Raw genomic sequence first — 25,054 nt, 5'->3', positions numbered from 1 at the left:
ATCGGGTTACTAAGCAAAGCGCTTTGCTTATATAGTAGTTACCCGATTTGTGCAGGGAGCAGGGAGCCGGCTTCTAGAAGCTGCGGATGTTGGTAACCAAGGTAAATATCGGGTAACCAAGCAAAGAGCTTTGCTTGGTTACCTGATGTGTACCTTGGTTACCAGCGTCTGCAGAAGCCGGCTCCCTGCTCCCTGCACATTCCGATCGTTGCTCTTTCGCTGTCAAACACAGCGATGTGTGGTTCACAGCAGGAGAGCAACGTCCAAAAAATGGTTCAGGACATTCAGCAACAACCAACGACCTCACAGCAGGGGCCAGGTCATTGCTGGATGTCACACACAGCAACATCGCTAGCAAGATCGCTGTTGCGTCACAAAAACCGTGACTCAGCAGCGATGTCGCTAGCGATGTCGCTTAGTGAGACGTGGCCTTAAGGTAAAAAATATTTAATGTTTTTTAATCTGAGTAATGACCTAAACAAAAATAAAAAATAAAGTTTATAATAAAAAAAATAAATAATATGATTTAGTAGTTTAAATTAAAATGTTAATGTTATTTTTGATGATAAAGTTCCACTAAAGGTTGTGTGACTTGTCATTAATGATCTCAATAATGTCATAATAAGGGTAACCCCTCTTGTACACTAATTTTTTTAATTTCTTTAGGAATGGCTTTTTGAGATATCATCGCCAATGAGACATGAAACACCAGGAGCATCAAATGTTCAGATATCATCCCATGAGGTTTGTTGTACCTTGTACAAAGATGGCATTTTCAGGATTAGAAAAGGTAGAATGGGTTTATTTTAAGGGAATGTGTCAGCAGGTTTTTGCTATGGAATCTGAAACCAGCATGATCTAGGGGCAGAGACCATGATTCCAGGAATGCATCACTTACTGGTCTGCTTGGTGTAGTTTTGATAAAATCATTTAGTTTTATCTGCTGCAGATCCAGCAGTTCCCTGAATGCTGAGCTCCATATAACCCCACCCAGACCACTTATTTGCGGCTTTCTTTGTACACTGTATATAAGTAGAAAGCTACCAATCAGTGATGGAGGTGAGGTTACACAGAGCAGGAGGACTATATGGCATGAGACAATTAGTCCTGTAGCGATAATCTTCTACTGATAAAACAATGATTTTATTGAAACTATAACAAGCAGCCCAATAAGTGACACAACTTGGAAATCAGAGTCTGTGCTTTTACATCTTGCTGCTCTCAGATTACATAACAAAAACCTGGTGACAGATTCCCTTTAATGAGTTTTTCTCAAAGAAACAAGTTATCCCTCAGGGGATAAGTTGTTGATCGCTGAGACTTTGGACGCTTCGACTGTCAGAGAAAGCTGTAGTAAGGTTTCTTTTGGCAATCCTATTGATAATAAATGGAGTGGAGGCCGAGCATGCGCATCTCCACTCCATTCAGGCAAGGGCTGCAGAATCCCATTCTCAGAGGTTACAGAGAACCAATTTTTAAATCTTTGGGGTGCCAGCGGGTGGACTCTCAATGGTCAGCAAGTAATCCCCTTTCCTACTGATAGGGGATTCATTTTTTTAGGGGGAATAACCCTTTAGGGCAGCAATAAAGCCCATTTCACTTTTTTTCTGGCTCAGCTAAAATACTATGCAAAGTTTTGTATATTTTGTTAATTGGAAGATGTGATCCTTTGAGTCAAAATCTACAGGAGAAGGCAGAAACACGAGAAGGCAATGCCGTTGTGGGTCACAGGTTATTAGATCAAGGACATTTATAAGATTACTAGAAGGTGGCCCGATTCTACGCATCGGGTATTCTAGAATTTACGTATTTGTGTCGCCAGGGGTTAAGGGGATACCCAGAACCGGGCCAAGGGGTTGCTTCTGGAAAGGGGATCACGGTGTCGTGGCCCGGTCCGTGCTCCCTGGTTCCACAATAAAAAGGGGGGTTATGTTCGTGACGCCACCCGTGGAATGTGATCAGAGATGACCACCGCTGCTGCAGAACCTCCGGGGTGATGGAAGGCAGCTTGAGATGGGACGGCTCCCCACGGGTAGAGCCTTTTCCCCGGGGCAGTGTGTTAGTCTATGGGGGGGGGAGCAGGACACGAGCACAATAAACAGGCAGACTCACGGTTTTGCAGTTTCTTTGTCCTTTACTGTAGATGGCATTCAGCAGAGTACTGTCCACGGAGTCTGTGAGGGGTTCAGGGCTTCTCCCACCCAGCCGGGCCGTTTTGGCTTCCTTGCCTGCACTGTGTGTCTGTGGCCCCGCTGCTGAGTGAACTATGCAGCTGGCTCTGCTCTGCTCTGCTCCTAGGTACCGACCTGACAGGCAACTCGAGTCCTTCCTAGTATGTTCCTGAACTCTGCGCTTGTTGCTTGTGTCTGTGGTACAGGTGAAAGATCTGGAATCTTCACTTATCTGGTGGTAACTGTGCAGCATGTAACCTGCAGTCTCGGATCCAGCATCCGTTCTGTGTGCTCCACTGGGGATGAGCTCAGCAATGCTCTGCCTCCCAGGAATGTTCCTTTGTGTACGCTTTCTCCTTTCCTCAGACCCTCAGCTAGGCCTGGAATTGGTCAGTGGATCCTGAGGTGAGCTAAAGCCAGCTTCCAACCTCCAGATCCTGTCTCCTCAGTGCTCTGCACTGAACTTCCAAACTGAAACTACTTCTGACCATTTCCTCCCTCCACCAGAATATACAGGGAAGCAGCTTGGTCTCCCCCTTCTGGCCAGGAGGTCTTGGTGTTGTGTGTGGGGAGTTAACCCTTTGTGTTGTTACTGTGGCAACCCTGGGGTGCCACATTCCCCCTTAGTGAAGAACAGTACTCCGGGACTGTGAAACAAACAAACAAGTTATCACAACAATTATATATATACAGAGTCTCAAAAGGAAAAAATACAAAAACCTTAAAGCTCAAAAAGAGTCCAAAATGTTCAAAAATATGTAAGTGTTCATACAGTATAGTCTCTGTAGGTACTGGGCTTTTTGGTCTTAACGTTGCAATTATATAAAACATTTAAACAACCAAACGCTTCTTACAGGTGTCTCTACTCTGGTCGTAAGTGCAGTAGGCCTCACGGCCCTCGGGCCACCAACAATGTGATCAAGTTGTAACTCTCCGGGCTGCCACCTTACACCACTCTTCTCTCACCTTTTCTGTACACTAAACTGTTACGGTTTTTCATATAAACATTATAACATATGTACATTTTATATGCAATTTCGCATTAGTCTTTATATCTTGCTGGTATCTGACCCTGAGTACTACGCTGTGACCTGCGTACTGCTGGTGTACTTAGCATAATGGTGTGAGTGGAAGTGTACCTATTTGGTGTTTCTGGTACTTGTGAGGATGGTGGACTGACTGTAGGACTGGCAAGCTCACTGGGACCAGGAATCTGTTCTTCCTCTACGGTTTCGACTTCCAGTTCTTCTTGTCTTGAGACTTCTTGTGGTACGAGTTCTGATTGTGGTTCCATCACTTGAGGGAAGGCGATCATTGGGACTACTACTGCTCCATAGTAATTTGGCCATGTTTTTGGGAAATCTCCTAAGACTGTATGGAATACATCTTCTTCCTTCTTGACAGGTTGTACCTGTATGGGTAAGGTGACTTCTGGTGTCTTCAGGGTTTCAGGACACGGTTTGAGTTGATCTCTTGACACGACAGCTGATGTCCTTCCTTCATCCTTACTGATTAGACACACTTTGGGATTATCCATACTGGATGGTAAGACTGTATATGGGGTGGTTTCCCACTGATTATCCAATTTGTTTGTGCGCCGTTTCCTCTTGAGAACTTGGTCACCAGGTTGCAATGGGGTTGCTAGAGCATGCTGGTTGAAGTTTCTCTCCTGTCTTCCCCTAGCTTGTTGGAGACTTTTCTCTACGCACTCTTGTACTTGGCGATACTGCTGCTGACGTAGGGTATCCCAATTGGATTCTTGAACTTCTGCATCTGGCTTCAGAATTCCCATATCTAAATCAATTGGCAGTTTACCGGGCCTTGCACGCATGAGGTAAGCGGGGGTGCAGTTTGTAGAACTCACCGGGACATGATTGTACAAGTCCACCAAGTCTGGCAATTTCTCTGGCCATTGATTTCTTTCTGACTCTGGTAAGGTCTTCAACAGGTCAATCACAATATGGTTCATCTTCTCACATAAGCCATTTGTTTGGGGATGGTATGCTGTTGTGCGGATCTTTTTACAGCCATACATGTTGCAGAATTCTTGGAAGATCTGTGATTCGAAAGCTGGACCTTGATCTGCAAGGACTTGTTCTGGGTAACCATGGGGTCTGCAAAAGTACGTCTGGAATGCTTTAGCTGCTGTTCTAGCTGTAAGGTCTTTCATGGGTACCACCACTAAGAAGCGTGAGTAATGGTCCACGATGGTTAAGGCATAAACATAGCCGGACCGGCTTGGTGACAACTTGACGTGGTCTAATGCGACTAGCTCGAGTGGTTGCTTGGTTACTATGGACTGGAGTGGAGCTCTCTGGTTCTGTTGATCCTTTCTTCTGAGGTTGCACGGTCCGCATTTTCTACACCAATCTTCAATTGATTTTCTCATGCCAACCCAGTAGAATCTTTCTCTTAAGAGCACTTCCAACTTTTTCCAACCAAAATGACCAGCACCGTCGTGGTAAGCTTCCAGAACCATCTTGACGTCTCTCTTGGGCACGATGATCTGCCAGACCAACTCATGTGTTTTTGGATTGGTGTGCCTTCTACAGAGCTTCCCTTGGTAGAGGAACAATTTACCTCTCTCTTTCCAGAGATGTTGTGTCTCAGCTGGGGCATTCTGATTAGGGTATGCACCTTGTTGTGTAAGCAGTTCTTTCACTAGCTTCACAGCTGGATCGCTGTCTTGTGTGTCAGCCCATCCGTGGTGCGCTAATGGGTTGAGAGTTGCCTGCTGTTGTTTTTGGTAGACACTCGGTTGATACTGTCCCACCTTAGGACGGTGAAAGGCCGGCAGCTCAATTTCTTCCAGTCCCTCCGGTTCCTCTTCCACGTTCCCCGAGTGTGGCATCCGGGATAAGGCATCTGCATTCCCATTCTTGTGGCCTGCCCTGTACTTGATGACAAAGTTGTAGTTTGACAGTCGGGCTATCCATCGCTGTTCCAGCGCACCTAGTTTTGCAGAGTCCAGGTGGGTCAACGGATTGTTGTCAGTAAAGATGGTAAATTCTGCAGCTGCCAGGTAGTGTTTGAAACGCTCTGTTACAGCCCAAACTACTGCCAGTAGTTCTAACTTGAAGGAGCTGTAATTCTCTGGGTTTCTTTCTGTAGGTCGGAGCTTCCTGCTTGCAAAGGCAATAACTTTCTCTTTGCCTTCCTGCTTTTGAGACAATACTGCTCCCAGTCCTACGTTGCTGGCATCCGTGTACAAAATGAAGGGTTGATGGTAATCTGGATATGCCAGGATCTCTTCTCCTGTCAGTGCCCACTTCAACTTCTTAAAGGACTCTTCCCTCTCATCACTCCACTGGAAAGGAGGATTTCGGGCTGCAGACTTCTTTGACTGTCCTACCAGGATGTCTTGTAGGGGAGCTGCTAGCTTCGTGAACCCTTTTATAAATCTTCTATAGTAGCCTACCAGTCCCAGGAATTGCCTCACCTCTTTCACGCTGGTGGGTCTCGGCCAATCTCTGATCACGGTAACTTTTTCAGGATCTGGTGCTACCCCTTCTGAGCTCACGACATGTCCCAGGTACTGTACCCTTGGCTTTAGAAGGTGACACTTGGATGGCTTGATTTTCATGCCGTATCCGGATAAGGCTTCAAACACTTCCGCCAGGTCTTGTAGATGCTGTTCATAGGTCTTGGAGTAGACTATGACGTCATCCAGGTACAAGAGGACAGTTTCGAAGTTCTTATGTCCTAGGCAGCACTCCATCAGTCGCTGGAAGGTACCAGGCGCGTTGCAGAGTCCAAACGGCATACAATTGAACTCACAGAGGCCCATCGGTGTGGTGAACGCTGTCTTCTCCTTATCAGCCTCTGCCACAGGAACTTGCCAATACCCACTAGTCAGATCTAGGGTGGAAAAGTAAGTAGCGGACTTTAATGCAGCCAATGACTCTTCTATCCTAGGTAATGGGTATGCATCCTTGTGTGTAATGCGGTTGATCCGTCTGTAGTCTACGCACATCCTCATGGTCCCATCTTTTTTCTTAACTAGCACTAGTGGGGCTGCCCAGGGGCTACAACTGTCTCTTATTACCCCTGCTTCTTTCATTCCTTTGAGCATGTCTTTGGCGCATTGGTAGTGAGCCGGTGGTACTGGTCTATACCTCTCCTTTATGGGTGGATGGTTACCTGTGGGTATAGTGTGCTCTACCCCTTTGATCTGCCCAAAGTCTAATGGGTGTTTGCTGAATATTTGTTCATATTCATTCACTACCCTGTATACTCCATGCTTTTGATGGGAGGGTGTAGAATCGGTACCTACATGTAGCTTTTGGCACCAATCCTCCAGCTTTCCCTCTGAGCCATTGTCCTCCGCCTGATTTGACGGCTTCAAGGGCTCAACGGTGGTGATGGCGTTGTTATCAACCGTATATAGCTTAGCCATGGTAGCATACTTAGGTAGGGTGACCTCATCTTCCCCACAATTTAGAAGGCGTATTGGCACTCTCCCCCTGTGTACCTCAACTATTCCTCTGGCCGTCAGTACAGTGGGCCTACTGTCTGAGTACACGGGTTCTACCAGGGCCTGATAGTCTCGCCCTCTGATGCCTATTGCGGCTCTACACCAGACCAGCATTTCAGTTTTGGGAGGAATTACAATAGGTATTGGGTCACTTACCCTTGCACTGCCAATTTCACCTCCTGACATTTCTACCTGCTGCTTCAGCATCAAGGCTTTAATTTCCTTCTGCAGGAGTCTCTGTTGCCCAGGTTTGGCAGTCTCGACGATCTGCTGCAAGACAGTAATTACCTCTGCAAAACAATTTTCAATTACATTCATTCCTAGCAGCATAGTTGGTTCACGTTCTCGTCGGTCAACATCAACAATGATAATACCCTGATTCTGCAATTCTACTCTCCCAATCTTAATGGTCATTTCTCTGAAACCAACCTGTGGTACTAATTCACCATTGCTAGCCCATATATTCAATGCAACATTAGATGGACCACTGCTAACGTCTGAATCAGCCCAGTACCTCTTATAAAGGACATGCGGAATTGATGTTATTTGGGAACCAGTGTCCAGCAAGGCGTTGAGCGGAATGCCATCCAGCACAATGGGGATGACTGGACGTCCCCCCACATACTTGTCGTGCCAGGGTGAAGGACCTTGAGAGTTCATTCCTGAGGAGCGGCCCGCCTCCCCAGGGGATCCCCATTTAAAGCACATTCACGGGCAAAGTGACCTGGCTCCTTGCAACGGCGGCAAATGGGCTGTCCATCCGGCTGGTAGCGGTCGCTGGGTCGTCCTCTCGTCGCTTGGTATCTCCTAGGCCTCATCCATGGGACATCCTCCTTGCTGGTCGCCAGCTCAATCTTGGGTGCAGACTTGGATCCACGCAGCTCCTGGACGATTCTAGCCATGGAAGCAACAGTGTCTGTAAGGGCTTCAAGCTTTTGATGGAGAGCCTCATTAGTGATGGGCTCCAGGTGGTTAGCAGCAGCCGCTGACATGGCCGATGTCACCGGCACTACTGGCTGCTTGGGTGCCACTGTAAGGTGTTGAACAGAGTCTATATCCTGCGGCTCCTCCACCTGCTGGAGGCGGATGGCTCTATCCTTTAGCTGGGCAAATGTTAGTCCTGGATCCTGGATCACCATCATGCTCAGTTGTCCCCGGTGGGAAGGGGATGAGAGTCCATCCAGGAATTGGTCTATCAGCAGCTTATCTGCTCCAGGGGCTAAGGCAGGTTCTGCTAATTTAAGTGCTCTGAGCGCCTCCTGCAAGTTTAAGGCAAAGTCTCTTGCGCTCTCTCTAGGTTTTTGCTTGCATCCAAAGAACCTCATTTTAGCCCGGCTGCCAGCAGTGGATTCAAAAGCTGCTTTTAGTCCAGCTATTATATGCTCTACAGTGTCCTTTGCATCGTCCGGCCAGGATGTAGCCTCCCGCTGGGCATTGCCAGTTAACTGTCCCATAAGCATACCAACACGCTGGGCTTCTGTCAGGGGGTACATGCTGTAGTAGATTTTTAGCTTTCCGATAAAGTCATTAAGTGTGTTGGGCTCACCTGAGTACTGCGGCAGCCACACTGCACCCGGGGTGTACGGCAGCAGGAACGGCATGATAGGTGCCGCTGCACCGCCGGGTACAACAGCGTCTCCCTGCTGCGACATCTTTGCGCCCCCTTAGTTAATTTCACCAGTCTTCTTGACAGCAAGCCTGGGACACTTTTCTGCGTTTTCGTGCGGGTCGCAGCACCGAGCGCACCTCCTCTGCAAGCGGTAGGCGGAGTCTTAGTTTAGGCGCGATATTTTCCCGCGCGTAGCAGGTAATGGCGTGATTAAAGATGGCGCCTGGAAAATTTTACCAATGATGTTTTTGGATTTTTCCAGGTATCTTTGCAAAGTTTAAAGTACGTTCTTTGTTGCAACAATTCACAGGGCAAGTCTTTTATGCTATGCAATAAGTCTTTACAGGCGCACGTCACCCGGGTTGCAGCCGGGTCCAGTCCGCATCCTGTTCGTGACGCCAAAGTTGTGTCGCCAGGGGTTAAGGGGATACCCAGAACCGGGCCAAGGGGTTGCTTCTGGAAAGGGGATCACGGTGTCGTGGCCCGGTCCGTGCTCCCTGGTTCCACAATAAAAAGGGGGGTTATGTTCGTGACGCCACCCGTGGAATGTGATCAGAGATGACCACCGCTGCTGCAGAACCTCCGGGGTGATGGAAGGCAGCTTGAGATGGGACGGCTCCCCACGGGTAGAGCCTTTTCCCCGGGGCAGTGTGTTAGTCTATGGGGGGGGAGCAGGACACGAGCACAATAAACAGGCAGACTCACGGTTTTGCAGTTTCTTTGTCCTTTACTGTAGATGGCATTCAGCAGAGTACTGTCCACGGAGTCTGTGAGGGGTTCAGGGCTTCTCCCACCCAGCCGGGCCGTTTTGGCTTCCTTGCCTGCACTGTGTGTCTGTGGCCCCGCTGCTGAGTGAACTATGCAGCTGGCTCTGCTCTGCTCTGCTCCTAGGTACCGACCTGACAGGCAACTCGAGTCCTTCCTAGTATGTTCCTGAACTCTGCGCTTGTTGCTTGTGTCTGTGGTACAGGTGAAAGATCTGGAATCTTCACTTATCTGGTGGTAACTGTGCAGCATGTAACCTGCAGTCTCGGATCCAGCATCCGTTCTGTGTGCTCCACTGGGGATGAGCTCAGCAATGCTCTGCCTCCCAGGAATGTTCCTTTGTGTACGCTTTCTCCTTTCCTCAGACCCTCAGCTAGGCCTGGAATTGGTCAGTGGATCCTGAGGTGAGCTAAAGCCAGCTTCCAACCTCCAGATCCTGTCTCCTCAGTGCTCTGCACTGAACTTCCAAACTGAAACTACTTCTGACCATTTCCTCCCTCCACCAGAATATACAGGGAAGCAGCTTGGTCTCCCCCTTCTGGCCAGGAGGTCTTGGTGTTGTGTGTGGGGAGTTAACCCTTTGTGTTGTTACTGTGGCAACCCTGGGGTGCCACATATTGTGTAGTTAATGTATGATTTTTGTTATATATATATATATATATATATATATATATATATATAGATGTTGTTGTGTGTAGTTACCAAGTGTTTGTGTAGGGCGCTGTACATGTTCTGGGTGTTGTCTGGGTGTGGCGGGGGGTGAGAGCGGTGTTGCTTGTGTGTTGCGTTGTTTGTGTCTGTAGCGTTGTGTGTGTGTGTTGTGCGGTTTGTGTGGGTGTGGGGTGCGTGTGTGTATTTTGGGGGGAGGTATGTTTTGTGCAATGTGTGTGTGTTGCACGGTATGTGCGTATATTTGTGTATGCTGCGGTGTTTGTGTGTTGGGTGTTGTGTGTGTGCGGCGTTGTCTGTGTTTGTGGGTGTCTATGTAGGGCGGTGTTTGTGGTTCCCAGTGTGTGTGTGGTGTGTTGTGTGGTGCGCGTGTGGCGGTGTGTGTGTGTTTTGGGGGGAGGTGTGCACCCCCATCGTGCTCCATCCCCCATGCTGCGCACTCCCCATCGTGCTCCATCCCCCATGCTGCGCACTCCCCAGCGTGCTCCATCCCCCATGCTGTGCACCCCAATCGTGCTCCATCCCCATGCTGCGCACTCCCCATCGTGCTCCATCCCCCATGCTGCGCACTCCCCATCGTGCTCCATCCCCCATGCTGCGCACCCCCCATCGTGCTCCATCCCCTATGCTGCTAACCCCCCATCGTGCTCCATCCACCATGCTGCGCACCCCCCATCGTGTTCCATCCCCCATGCTGCGCACTCCCCATCGTGCTCCATCCCCCATGCTGCGCACTCCCCATCGTGCTCCATCCTCCATGCTGCGCACTCCCCATCGTGCTCCATCCCCCATGCTGCGCACCCCCCATCGGGCTCAATCCCCCATGCTGCGCACCCCCCCATCGTGCTCCATCCCCCATGCTGCGCACTCCCCATCGTGCTCCATCCCCCATGCTGCACACTCCCCATCGTGCTCCGTCCCCCATGCTGCGCACTCCCCATCGTGCTACATCCCCCATGCTGCGCACCCCCCATCGTGCTCCATCCCCCATGCTGCGCACCCCCATCGTGCTCCATTCCCCATGCTGCGCACTCCCCATCGTGCTCCATTCCCCATGCTGTGCACTCCCCATCGTGCTCCATCCTCCATGCTGCGCACTCCCCATCGTGCTCCATTCCCCATGCTGCGCACCCCCCATCGTGCTCCATCCCCCATGCTGCGCACCCCCCATCGTGCTCCATCCCCCATGCTGCGCACTCCCCATCGTGCTCCATCCCCCATGCTGCGCACTCCCCATCGTGCTCCATCCCCCATGCTATAATAGTTCTCCTATTATACTCAGAGAGGAGTATAATAGGAGGACTATAATAGGAGGAGTAGTCCTGGGGGGAGAGGAGTATAATGCCGGCTCCCTGCACATGTGTATCGGGAGCCGGTGTACGCTGGTAACTATGATACACATCGGGTAACTAAGGGACCTTAGTTACCCTATGTGTATAATGCTTACCAGCGTTCACCGGCTCCGTCACGATCAGAGCATCGAAGGTTATGTCTGGCACTGCTGGAATCGTGACGGAGCCGGTGTACGCTGGTAACTATGATACACATCGGGTAACCAAGGGACCTTAGTTACCCGATGTGTATAATGGTTACCAGCGTTCACCGGCTCCGTCACGATCAGAGCATCGCAAGGTTATGTCTGGCGATGCGTGCGGAGGGCCGGGGCGAGTGGTCAATCCATGCGGAGGGCGGGGCCAGGCCGAGCCCAGCGGCGACCAATCCGTGGGGGGGAGGGGCCAGGCCGAGCCCAGCGGCGACCAATCCGTGGGGGGGCGGGGCCAGGCCGAGCCCAGCGGCCAATCAGGCGGTTGTCACTGTAATGACACTCACCGTGACACAATTTTGGAGCAAGACAGACAGACAGACAGACAGACAGAATAAGGCAATTATATATATAGAATATTATTATTATTATTATTATTATGATTCTAGCTCCATATATACCATTTCACTTTACAAGTTAAAAGGGTATACATAAAAAACAAGTACAACAATCATGAAAATTACAAAAACAGACTGGTACAGGAGGAGAGAGGACCCTGCCCGTGACGGCTCACAGTCTACAGGGAATAGGGGAGGGTACAATAGGTGAGGACAGAGCTGGTTGCCCAGTGTTGTACTAGTCTGAGGGTTAGGCTTTGTGCGCACTTTGCTTTTTACCTGCTTTTTTGCTGCTTTTTCAACTGCAGCGTTTAATGCCAAAATGGATGTGTTCTGCTTTTCAAGCATAGTCTATGGGAATTTGGGTTTCTTGTGCGCACTATGCTATTCAAAATGCTGCCTTTTTGTGGCAGAAATTTGGGCAAAAACTCTGCTTTTCAAAGAAGCAACATGTCAAGTGTTTTTGCCATTTGCGCTTTGAACTGCAAAGCAGAGTTTTTGCCCAAATTTCTGCCACAAAAAGGCAGCATTTTGAACAGCATAGTGCGCACAAGAAACCCAAATTCCCATAGACTATGCTTGAAAAGCAGAACACATCCATTTTGGCATTAAACGCTGCAGTTGAAAAAGCAGCAAAAAAAGCAGGTAAAAAGCAGGTAAAAAGCAACGTGGACACATAGCCTTACTGCAGGTTGTAGGCTTGTCAGAAGAGGTGGGTCTTCAGGTTCCTTTTGAAGGTTTCCACGGTAGGTGAGATGCTGGGGTAGAGCGTTCCACAGTATGGGGGAGGCACGGGAGAAATCTTGTACGTCATTGTGGGAAGAGGAGATAAGATGGTAGTAGAGAAGGAGATCTTGTGAGGATCTGAAGCTGCGTGCAGGTACACTACAGTTCAAACGTTTGGGGGTCGACCAGACTATTTTGTCTTTTCCATGAAAAATCATACTTTTATTTATCAAATGAGTTGCATAATGAATAGAAAATATAGTCCAGACATTGATTTGTTTAGAAATAATGATTTTTACTTGAAATAATAATTTTCTCCTTCAAACTTTGCTTTCGGCACAGAATGCTCACTTTGCAGCAATTCCAGCTTTGCAGACCTTTGGCATTCTATCTGTTAATTTGTGGAGGTAATCTGGAGATCTTTCACTCCACGCTTCCAGAAGACCCTCCCACAAGTTGGATTGGCTTGATGGGCACTTTTTGCGTACCATACGGTAAAGCTGCGTCCACAACAGCTCAATAGGGTTGAGATCTGGTGACTGGGCTGGCCACTCCATTACAGATAGAATACCAGCTGCCTGCTTCTTCCCTAAATAGTTCATTCATAATTTGGAGATGTGCTTTGGGTCATTGTCCTGTTGTAGAATTAAATTGGCTCCAATCAAGCGCTGTCCACAGGGTATGGCATGGCGTTGCAAAATGGAGTTATAGCCTTCCTTATTCAAAATCCCTTATACCTTGTACAAATCTCCCACTTTACAAGCACCAAAGTAACCCCAGACCATCACCTCCACCATGCTTGACAGATGGTGTCAAGCACTCTTCCAGCATCTTTTCAGTTGTTCTGCGTCTCACAAATGTTCTTCTGTGTGATCCAAACACGTCAAACTTCAATTCGTCTGTCCATAACATTTTTCTCCAATCTTCCTCTGTCCAATGTCTGTGTTCTTTTGCCCATATTAATCTTTTTCTTTTATTAGCCAGTCCCAGATATGGCTTTTTCTTTGCCACTCTGCCCTGAAGGCCAGCATCCCGGAGTTGCCTCTTCACTGTAGATGTTGACATTGCCATTTTGCGGGTACTATTTAATGAAGCTGCCAGTTGAGGACCTGTGAGGCGTCTATTTCTCAAACTAGAGACTCTAATGTACTCGTCTTGTTGCTCAGTTGTGCAGCGGGGCCTCCCTTTTCTCTTTCTACTCTGATTAGAGCCTGTTTGTGCTCTCCTCTGAAGGGAGTAGTACACACCGTTGTAGGAAATCTTCAATTTCTTGGCAATTTCTTGCATGGAATATCCTTCATTTCTAAGAACAAAAATAGACTGTGAGTTTACATGGAAGGTCTCTTTTTCTCGCTATTTTTAGTGTTTAATAGAACCAACAAATGTAATGCTCCAGATTCTCAACTAGCTTAAAGGAAGGTCAGTTTTATAGCTTCTCTAATCAGCAAAACTGTTTTTAGCTGTGCTAACAAACTTGCACAAGGGTTTTGAAGGGATTTCTAAACATCCATTAGCCTTCTAACAAAGTTAGCAAACACAATGTACCATTAGATCACTGGAGTGGTGGTTGTTGGAAATGGGCCTCTATACACCTATGTAAATATTGCATTAAAAACCAGACGTTTGCAGCTAGAATAGTCATTTACCACATTAACAATGTATAGAGTGTATTTCTGTTTAATTTAATGTTAGCTTCATTGAAAAAGATGTGTGCCGCCACAAATGGAAGCTGCTCGAATATGGGTTCTTTGTGGCTCGAGGGTCTCCGGACCTGGGGTCGTGCAGCACCTCAAATGAAAGGGGGGTATTTACAGGGGAATGTATATATAGTTCGTGACGCCACCCGCGGTGTACGGTAATTTGGGGAGTACCACCGCTGCCGTTGGGAGTACCCGGGGTGATGAAGTGGGACAGCAAAGTGTCGTAGCCCTCCACGAGTAGGGGAGATGCCCCGGGACTCGTGGGGGAAGATGCCGTGGGATGCAGGGGTCACTCTCGTACTCACTCAGTCAATAAGCAGACGCTGACAACCGGGTAAACCAACTCTTAGGGTGCCGCTGCCGCTGAGGGGAGCTCATCTGGGTCCCGTCTCCTATAGTGTTGCCTGGTGATCCGTGACCTGCCTCCTGGCAATAAGTTTAACTTCAACGTGGTGGCCCAGTAGTATGGAACTTGCCGGGCCCCGCTCCCCACTGTGGCTAATTGTGGGAGCTCGCTCTCAGGGCTCACGCTTGGGATTTTCTGGACCGTCTTGGATTGGAAAGTCCCATCCCCGTCGTTTCGCTAATGCCCCGATTCTGGAGCAGGTGGGAACAGATCATAAAGGCTCCGTTCTCCTCAGGTAAATTGTCGGGTTGCCTGAAGCTACTCCCCGACCGAGGGTCCGTGTACCCCGTCGTGCCTTTGGTCCCGGACCAGTGATAGTGCTTGGCTGCCGGCCGTCCTCCTTTGACAGGTCCAGGCAGCTTGCCACAATCCCCTGCGACCGGGGGTCCGACTCCTCTAGGCGCAGCTTCTCTAGACAGCTTCTCTAGGAGCCACCACTCCCGTCCTCCTCTCTACTGGGCGACTCTATTCCACTCAAGCCGTCCACTGGTGTGCCTGGTGGGTGTGGTGCAGGGTGTATCTAGGATTTAGATACACTATTTAGATAGGGATCCAGGACCATGAGGGACTTGGAATACTCCACGGAATGGCAGTTTATGCAGTACCCTGTGACGACCTGATATTCCAGGGACGTCACAGATGTGCTTTTCTTTAAAAAAATAAGTGACCCCAAACAATTGAACTGTAGTGTAGGTGGCGGGAGACTAGCTCACAAATGTATGGGGAAGACAGTTTGTGGATGGCTTTGTATGTCATGGTTAGTGTTTTGAACTGGAGTCTTTGGGCAATGGGATGCCAATAAATGGATGAATATATGGATGAAGAAGTGTTATTCTCTGTCAGACAAGGTTCTGTATCCTTGAGATTTTCTTGGATAATACTAAGTGGCTGAAAACAGATGAAAGACAGAAGCATTGAAAAATATTCCATAAAAATGTCCTTTTCAATTGGACGCTAGACACTGTGCAAAGGCCTAAAATCTAGTCTGATAAACTGTATAAGGGAAACTCTTAGGCGGGCTTTGCACACTACGACATCGCAGGTGCGATGTCGGTGGGGTCAAATTGAAAATGACGTACTTCCGGCATCGCATGCGACATCGTAGTGTGTAAAGGCTCGATGATACGATTAACGAGCGCAAAAGCGTTGTAATCGTATCATCGGTGCAGCGTCGGCGTAATCCATAATTATACTGACGCGACGGTCCGATGTTGTTCCTCGCTCCTGCGGCAGCACACATCGCTGTGTGTGAAGCCGCAGGAGCGAGCAACATCTCCTACCAGCGTCACCGCGGCTTCCGTAGAATATTCGGAAGGAAGGAGGTGGGCGGGATGTTTACATCCCACTCATCTCCGCCCCTCCACTCTGACTGGCCGCCTGCCGTGTGACGTCGTAGTGACGCCGCACGACCCCCCCTTAATAAGGAGGCGGGTCGCCGGCCAGAGTGACGGTCTCAGGGCAGGTGAGTGCATGTGAAGCTGGCGTAGCGATAATTTTCGCTACGCCAGCTTTCACAAGATATTGTACCTGTGACGGGGGCAGGGACTATCGCGTGCGACATCGCAGCATCGGCTTGCGATGTCGCAACGTGCAAAGCCCGCCTTAGGATCCAGTTTTTAAGCTTTAGTAGGAATCTTGCTCTTGATTTGGGTATCTTCCTTTTTTTCATGCTTGTTGCAATTTAAAATATTTTCTATTTGAAAAACACTGGATGATTTCAAATGTAAAACTTCTTATTGTTTTTAGACCTCCTTAGAGCACATTCACCTTTATATGTTGGTTATTCCTTTTTCTACAAATCCATAAAGAGAAACTTGTATCTAAATGGATGCAATGTTTTTATTCCATATCCCACATGGAGTATTCACATTTGTAAAGTTGTAAATTAGAGAGACAGAATTACACAAAATGTGTTACAAACTTCTTGGCAAAATAAAAATATTCTTTTTAGACCATCAGGAAAGTGAAAATAGAAGCTTTGATCTGATGTCTACAGATTGCTTAGCAATATTTCAGCATTTACATTTCAACACCATTGAAGAGAAAGCCCATTGAAAATATATAATATGAGTTTAATTCATTAGCTAATGTTATTATTTCCTATAGAATGACCAGCGGCGGTATCAGGGAGAGGTGATGGATGAAAGCAGAAAGCTGAAAAATCAGTAAGTAAAAATTGAGGGTCCCTTCCTAAAAAGGAGATTACAAGATGGTTTATTACTAGTGATGGGTGGTTTCAAACGTACGCGAGTGTCGGGCCATGGGAAATTCCAACTGTGAATGCAAATCACCTGAGTTATGTAATCAGCTGAACGCACGGCTCACTCAGTCTCTGCCTGAACCTCACAGCGGGTGTCATGTTCTATGGCCGCTCAGTGTGAATTCAGATGTAGGAGTGCTGGAATTATCGTTGGACCTCGTGTGGATTACATGGACCTTCAGGGGTGTTTTGTGGTTAATAAAGTGGTGAAAGAGGGTGCTTTTTTGCCTTTTATTTCAAATGATGAATTTTTAGGGTGTTTCTGCTTATTTACTTTTACTGACACATTAGTAATGGGGGGTCTCATAGACGTAGCCAATTACTAATCTAGGGCTTAGTGGCAGCTGTGAGCTGATATTAACTCATTACCCGATTGCTACTGCACCAGGGCAATTGGGAAGAGCCGGGTAAAGCGCTGAGACTGTCGCCTCTAATAGATGCAGCAATTCTGGATGGCTGCAGGCTGCTATTTTTAGGCATGGGTGGCCGAATAAGCATGGGTCTCCCCAGCCTCAGAATGCCAGCACCCAGCTGTCAGGCTTTATTATGGCTGGGTATCATAATTGGGGGGACCACATTCTGTTTTTTTTTAACCCCTTCACCCTGGATGATTTTCTATATTTCCATTTTTGCTCCCCTTGTTCCGAAAGCCATAACTTCTTTATTTGTACGTCAATCTTGCCATATAAGGGCTTATTTTTTTGTGGGATGAGTTGTACTTTTAAATGAAATCATAAGTTTTACCATATAGTGTACTGGAAAACAGCAAAAAAATTCCAAGTGCGGAAAAATTGCAAAAAAATTCAGATTGGATGATTGTTTTTGTGATATTTTATTCACCGTGTTCACTATATGGTAAAACTGATGTGTTGGTGTGATGCCTCAGGTCAGTACAAGTTCGTAGACAGCAAATATAAATAGATTTACTGTTATCCAAGGGGTTAAAAAAAATCAGATGTTTGTCCAAAAAAGTGGCCCACTTTTTGCACCATTTTCCAAAAACTGTAGTGTTCTCATTTTTCGGAATCTATGGCTCAGTGATGGCTTATTTTTGCGTCTCAAGCTGACATTTTTAAAGGTACCATTTTTGCGCAGATGCTACATTTCAGTTTCTATGAACTGATACATGTTTCCACATTCGGTATTCACATGATTTTAAGTGCATCAATAAAGGGAAAGAAATCTTTTATTTCAAAGAAGGAATTCGTGCTGGATCCTTTTTTCTCTTTTGCTGCTGTCCGCTACATTTTGATCGCCTGTTATTGCATTTTGTGTAAAATTTACGGCAACCAAAAAAACGCAATTTTGGCGTGTGGATTTTTTTGCGGCTATGCTGTTTACAAATCAGATTAATTGATTTTATATTTTGATAGATCGGGCGTTTATGAACGTTGTGATACCAAATATGTGTATATTTCTTTATTTATTTTCTTAACCCTTTAATTTTCAATGAGGTGAACAGGGGGTAATTTGAATTTTTAATTTTTTTAATTTTTTTAAACTTGTTTTAACTTATTTTTATTTTACTAGTTCCTCTAGGGGACCATAAGGATCAGCAGTCTGATCGCTGGTTCATTTCTGCAGATCACAGTTGCATTGCTCTGATCTGCAGAAAAGCTGCTCTCCTCTTAGAGACGGCACTCTACCGTCTGTAAGAGGAACTGACTCATGATAGCTACAGGAGTCATCACATGATCCTGTGCTACCATGGCAACCATCAACTCCGCGTGATCACGTGCGTGACTTCTGATGGAGCCGGGTGAAGGGGTGCTTACCACGACTGGGATGTACACCACACTGTCACATTTTGACGGCGAGCTTCAAGGGGTTAACAGGCATGAGTGGATAGCGAATCCGCTTGTGCCTGATAGCCACACATGGCAGCTGTTCAAATCAGCTGACATGTGCGAAACTTACCGCCGGCTGCCAGTGGCAGCCGGCAGTGACTATACCGACATGAGGCAGGACGTACCCAGTACGTCCAATGTCGGTAAGAAGTCAAATTATTTATTTAAATAATAATAATAATAATAATAATAAAGCATAATGCGGTTTTTCCTATTTTGATACACAGTGAAGATAAGCGCACGGCTGGGGGCTGCAGCCTGTAACCTTATGATTTATCTGTGCTTGATATCATAATATGGGGGACCACTACTCCAAATGTTTGATTCATTTATTTATCTATTTTTACACCACGATAGGGAGCTGCAGACAGTGTTTGTGATTGGATGCAGTCAGACGCGGTCACACAGGGGGCATGTCTGATTGCAACCAATCACAGATGCCAGGACGGCCAAGGGGCGGGGAAAGCAGTGCATGTGCATGAAGATAAATGAGCGGCCCCATAAGTGAATGAACGGCCTGGGAGCAGTTACAACCGCGTCGGAGCCTCGATAAGTATGAAGTGCTTGCTCCAATCCCCATGCCTTCTAACACTATTGTTGAATTCTTGTCCTCATAGACTTATATGGAGACCGGCGTCTGGCCAGATAATCGGGACCAATCCTGGGCTGAAACCGGAATTTTATTTACACTGGTTAGACTCACTGGTCTCGGTTATCTGTAAGTCCGGCCATCACTAACTATTACTAAATTCAATTAAATTGAAATTTTGATATTTAAAAGATGACATTGTAGATTGTAACCTAAAATTAATGGATGAAGAACTGTATACTGAATAAACTCATATGCTTTTTTTCTGAGATCTATGAATAGGGCTATAGCTTCTGTATAGAAGTGTTCTGATAGTTGTAACACTTGGGCACTGTTTTCTAGAAAGGAATGGACTAAGATTCTTCTGGAATGCTGCTAGAACCAGTGCCTGGTTAGGCATCACATTTGCAGCAGCCAAAAGGGCACTATTACGTATTAAACACTCTTGTGATGAAAGGGTTGAGTTTCTGAGACTGTAGTTATCAGTAAAAATTGATTTTTTTTATTGAATTTAAAGAAACCCCTTGTTATGTTATATGTGCCTTGCCCTTTAAATTGTTCTTGTTTCATTGGTGTATTGCAAACAGCAGTAGGTTTGTAAATTTTGCTGATAAAATTTAATTTAAAAAGAGGGTTGAATAATTTTGATTGTAATTGTATATTCTCGAGACATCAATTTTAACTTTGATGTTTTTGATCTTTTTCAGATGGGATAATGAGGGCCTTGAAGTCATAGTCAGAGCTGCTGAAGGAACAACACATGCAAGAAGTTACCTCCTTATTAATGACACGGATCTGAGCCAGGCTGTAGATGACAAATATGCTGCACTAAATGAGAAGCTGTTCTGTGATATGTTACAAGCTCACTATGGTATGTGCGCTGACTGATTAGTACTAGAACGTTATGGGTATGTGTATACGTAAAGTATTTTGTGCAGAAATGTCTGCACCTTTTGGGGGGGAAAAGCAAATGCCAAAATGCACGTTTATGACACGTTTATGATGCATTTTTGCCTCTTGTTTTTGGTGCAGATTCTTATCATATATTAGTATGGGTGAAATCTGCAGCAAAAATGCTGAAAGAATGACATGCTACAGATTTAAATCCATGCCAAATCTGCAAGGAGAAAGTGAAAATAAACCATGACTTCTACTGTATCTGCTCTGCTGAAAATGGCCGGTTTGGCTGATATGGCAAGGGATGATACAGGGCCGGCTCCAGGTTTTTGTGGGCCCCGGGCGAAAAAGTTTCAGTGGGCCCCATCCCACACAGACACGCACATAGAGATACATACACATACAGGCATATGTACATATACATATTTAAAGAGAAATTCACAAAAACACATATATAAACAGACATAAATCTATACACAGTTACATACACTGACACACATAGACACACATCATACACACAGACACATTAGAGGTATTATTAATATGGGGAAGCCGGCAACAGCCTCACTCACCTCCCCCGCTTGTCTGCCATCCAGCTACTCCAGGGCATGTAGCTGTGCTGCGTTGACATAGCCGCACACAGACACTGCTGTATATACATCACAAGAGAGGCTGGGGACATACACATTACTGGGGGGCATACACATTACTGAGGAGGGGGGCATACAGCAATGGGCTGACATACAGCTCCAGATGGGGGGGGGGATACAGCTCTGAGGACTATACAGCACTGGGGTGGAAGGAACATAGAACTCTGGGGGGTATAATACAGCATTGGGATAGAAGGGCCATAGAGCTCTGGGGGGTATACAGCACTGGGGTGGAAGGGATATAGACCTTTGGGGGTACACAGCACTGGGCTGAAGGGGACATACAGCTCTGGGGGGGTATAGAAGTATGCAGCCCCCACATTCCTCCATATAACATAAAGCATCCATATTGTTCCCATAATTTAATGCAGCCTCATATTACTCCATATAATGCACCTGCATATTCCTCCATAGTGTTATGCAGCCCCCATAGTCCTCCATATAGAATGATGCACCAAATATTCATCCATATAGAATAATGCACCAAATATTCATCCATATAATATAATGCACCAAATATTCATCCAAATAATATAATGCACCCAAGATTGCTCCCCATAATATAATGCAGCCCCCATGTAGCAGCATCATGCAGCAGCCCCCATGCAGCAGCCCCCATGTAGCAGCATCATGTAGCAGCATTATGCAGCCCTCCATGTAGCAGCACTATGCAGCCCTCCATGTAGCAGCACTATGCAGCCCCCTATGTAGCAGCACTATGCAGCCCCCTATGTAGCAGCACTATGCAGCCCCCTATGTAGCAGCACTATGCAGCCCATGTAGTAGCACTATGCAGCCCCCTATGTAGCAGAACTATGCAGTCCCCATGTAGCAGCACTATGTAGCCCCCCATGTAGCAACACTATGCAGCCTTAGTGGCAGCACATGCAGCCTCATGCAGCATCACTATGCAGCCCCATGTAGCAGCACTATGCAACAGCACTATGCAGCCCCATGTAGCAGCACTATGCAGCCCCATGTAGCAGCACTATGCAGCCCTCCATGTAGCAGCACTATGCAGCCCCCCATACAGCAGCACTATGCAGCCCCCATGTAGCAGCACTATGCAGCCCCCATGTAGAAGCACTATGCAGCCCCATGTTGCAGCACCATGCAGCCCCATGTAGCATCACTATGCAGCCCCATGTAGCATCACTATGCAGCCCCATGTAGCAGCACTGTGCAGCCCCATGTAGCAGCATGTGCAGCCCCATGTAGATGCACTATGCAGCCCCCCATACAGCAGCACTATGCAGCCCCCATGTAGCAGCACTATGCAGCCCCATGTAGCAGCATTATGCAGCCCCATGTATCATCATTATGCAGCCCCATGTATCATCATTATGCAGCCCCATGTAGCAGCATTATGCAGCCCCATGTAGCATCACTATGCAGCCCCATGTAGCAGCATTATGCAGCCCCATGTGGCAGCACCATGCAGCCCCATGTAGCAGCACCATGCAGCCCCCTATGTAGCAGCACTATACAGCCCCATGTAGCAGCACTATGCAGCCCCATGTAGCAGCATTATGCAGCCCCATGTAGCATCACTATGCAGCCCCATGTAGCAGCATTATAAAGCCCCACATAGCAGGATTATGCAGCCCCATGTAGCAGCACTATACAGCTCCATGTAGCAGCACTATGCAGCTCCATGTAGCAACATTATGCAGCCCCCATGTTGTTTAATGCAGCCCCATAGTCATCTGGCCACCATGATCAATACATACTTCCTCCTCATTCCCCCGCTGCTCCGGTCTCCCCAGCGTGTCCACTGTTCTGCCGCTATGACAGCTCAGGACACAGGCGCGCACAGTAATGACGTCATCACGCTCCTGTGTACTGAGCTGTCAGAGGCAGAGCGCAGACAGATACTGCAGGAGAATGATGTGTGAGGAAGCGCGCCGCTCCCTCTATCATCATTGCCTTCAATTGTATTGGCATCTGCGATGCCGATACAATTGAAAGTGTGACCCTCAGCGGGGGTGAGGGGGGCCTGCGGGAGGTGAGGGAGGCCGGTGCAGCGCTGACTTATATAGATATATATATATATATATATATATATATATATATATACAGTTAGGTCCAGAAATATTTGGACAGTGACACAATTTTCGCGAGTTGGGCTCTGCATGCCACCACATTGGATTTGAAATGAAACCTCTACAACAGAATTCAAGTGCAGATTGTAACGTTTAATTTGAAGGTTTGAACAAAAATATCTGATAGAAATTGTAGGAATTGTACACATTTCTTTACAAACACTCCACATTTTAGGAGGTCAAAAGTAATTGGACAAATAAACCAAACCCAAACAAAATATTTTTATTTTCAATATTTTGTTGCGAATCCTTTGGAGGCAATCACTGCCTTAAGTCTGGAACCCATGGACATCACCAAACGCTGGGTTTCCTCCTTCTTAATGCTTTGCCAGGCCTTTACAGCCGCAGCCTTCAGGTCTTGCTTGTTTGTGGGTCTTTCCGTCTTAAGTCTGGATTTGAGCAAGTGAAATGCATGGTCAATTGGGTTAAGATCTGATGATTGACTTGGCCATTGCAGAATGTTCCACTTTTTTGCACTCATGAACTCCTGGGTAGCTTTGGCTGTATGCTTGGGGTCATTGTCCATCTGTACTATGAAGCGCCGTCCGATCAACTTTGCGGCATTTGGCTGAATCTGGGCTGAAAGTATATCCCGGTACACTTCAGAATTCATCCGGCTACACTTGTCTGCTGTTATGTCATCAATAAACACAAGTGACCCAGTGCCATTGAAAGCCATGCATGCCCATGCCATCACGTTGCCTCCACCATGTTTTACAGAGGATGTGGTGTGCCTTGGATCATGTGCCATTCCCTTTCTTCTCCAAACTTTTTTCTTCCCATCATTCTGGTACAGGTTGATCTTTGTCTCATTTGTCCATAGAATACTTTTCCAGAACTGAGCTGGCTTCATGAGGTGTTTTTCAGCAAATTTAACTCTGGCCTGTCTATTTTTGGAACTGATGAATGGTTTGCATCTAGATGTGAACCCTTTGTATTTATTTTTATGGAGTCTTCTCTTTACTGTTGACTTAGAGACAGATACACCTACTTCACTGAGAGTGTTCTGGACTTCAGTTGATGTTGTGAACGGGTTCTTCTTCACTAAAGAAAGTATGCGGCGATCATCCCACCACTGTTGTCATCCGTGGACGTCCAGGCCTTTTTGAGTTCCCAAGCTCACCAGTCAATTCCTTTTTTCTCAGAATGTACCCGACTGTTGATTTTGCTACTCCAAGCATGTCTGCTATCTCTCTGATGGATTTTTTATTTTTTTTCAGCCTCAGGATGTTCTGCTTCACCTCAATTGAGAGTTCCTTAGACCGCATGTTGTCTGGTCACAGCAACAGCTTCCAAATGCAAAACCACACACCTGTAATCAACCCCAGACCTTTTAACTACTTCATTGATTACAGGTTAACGAGGGAGACGCCTTCAGAGTTAATTGCAGCCCTTAGAGTCCCTTGTCCAATTACTTTTGGTCCCTTGAAAAAGAGGAGGCTATGCATTACAGAGCTATGATTCCTAAACCCTTTCTCCGATTTGGATGTGAAAACTCTCATATTGCAGCTGGGAGTGTGCACTTTCAGCCCATATTATATATATAATTGTATTTCTGAACATGTTTTTGTAAACAGCTAAAATAACAAAACTTGTGTCACTGTCCAAATATTTCTGGACCTAACTGTATATATATATATATATATATATATATATATATATATATATAGTATATAAATTTCTGATACATGAAATTGGCCAGTGAAAGGATACCGGAGGCACAGATGATTTTTCTGGTTTATTTTCTATATGTTTCAAGGTTCTCTAACCTCTTCATCAGGATAAACCACATAACATAATGTTTTTTTTCCAGATGAAGAGATAGGAGACCCTTGCATCGTATTTCCATTTTCTTCTGTTTAATCCCTCGTGTGACCTGCAGCAGCTGAAATCCTGTCACGCAGTGACAACTGGGGTACTGCCAGGTATAAGTGAACCCACGGTGAGCGCTGCAACACACAGGGTACCCCAGAAACACGATACAACGGTGGGCCCTGGCACTAGGCAGAGGGAAGTGGGGTCACCTCCTACACTCACCTGAGGCTGATCCTTGCACTCCCTATACGAGTCCTTACCCCCATCGCCGCTCACGTGCCGAGGCCCTTGCTTGCCATGAACTCACTCTGGCTAGTGAGAAGGCTGGAGCGAGCACTAGTCTCAACACTACAATAATACAACACAAGGGGAGGGAGACAGACAGGTGGAAAATTTTCACGAAAATGAAAACACTGCAAATTCCTCCAATGGAGCTACACACCACCACTGCAATTGTCACGATTCATTAGCTTCTTCCAGAGACTGGTTCCTT

At 46.8% G+C, this 25,054-nt stretch overlaps 1 protein-coding gene across 1 annotated transcript in view; it reads left to right on the top strand.

Moving 5' to 3' along the window:
* Positions 1-25,054, top strand: part of LOC142302463 (uncharacterized) — an 81,669-nt gene that overhangs the window by 8,228 nt on the left and 48,387 nt on the right. The window contains exons 4-6 of the mRNA XM_075343526.1: positions 667-744; positions 16,508-16,566; positions 19,805-19,968. Of these exons, the coding sequence (XP_075199641.1) occupies positions 667-744; positions 16,508-16,566; positions 19,805-19,968 (301 nt within the window). The remainder of the gene's footprint in view (positions 1-666; positions 745-16,507; positions 16,567-19,804; positions 19,969-25,054) is intronic.

Source organism: Anomaloglossus baeobatrachus, chromosome 4 (assembly GCF_048569485.1).
Source record: "Anomaloglossus baeobatrachus isolate aAnoBae1 chromosome 4, aAnoBae1.hap1, whole genome shotgun sequence".
Classification (NCBI taxonomy): domain Eukaryota; kingdom Metazoa; phylum Chordata; class Amphibia; order Anura; family Aromobatidae; genus Anomaloglossus; species Anomaloglossus baeobatrachus.
Note: the sequence above shows the minus strand (reverse complement) of the source record. Positions and strands in the feature narration are given on the sequence as shown.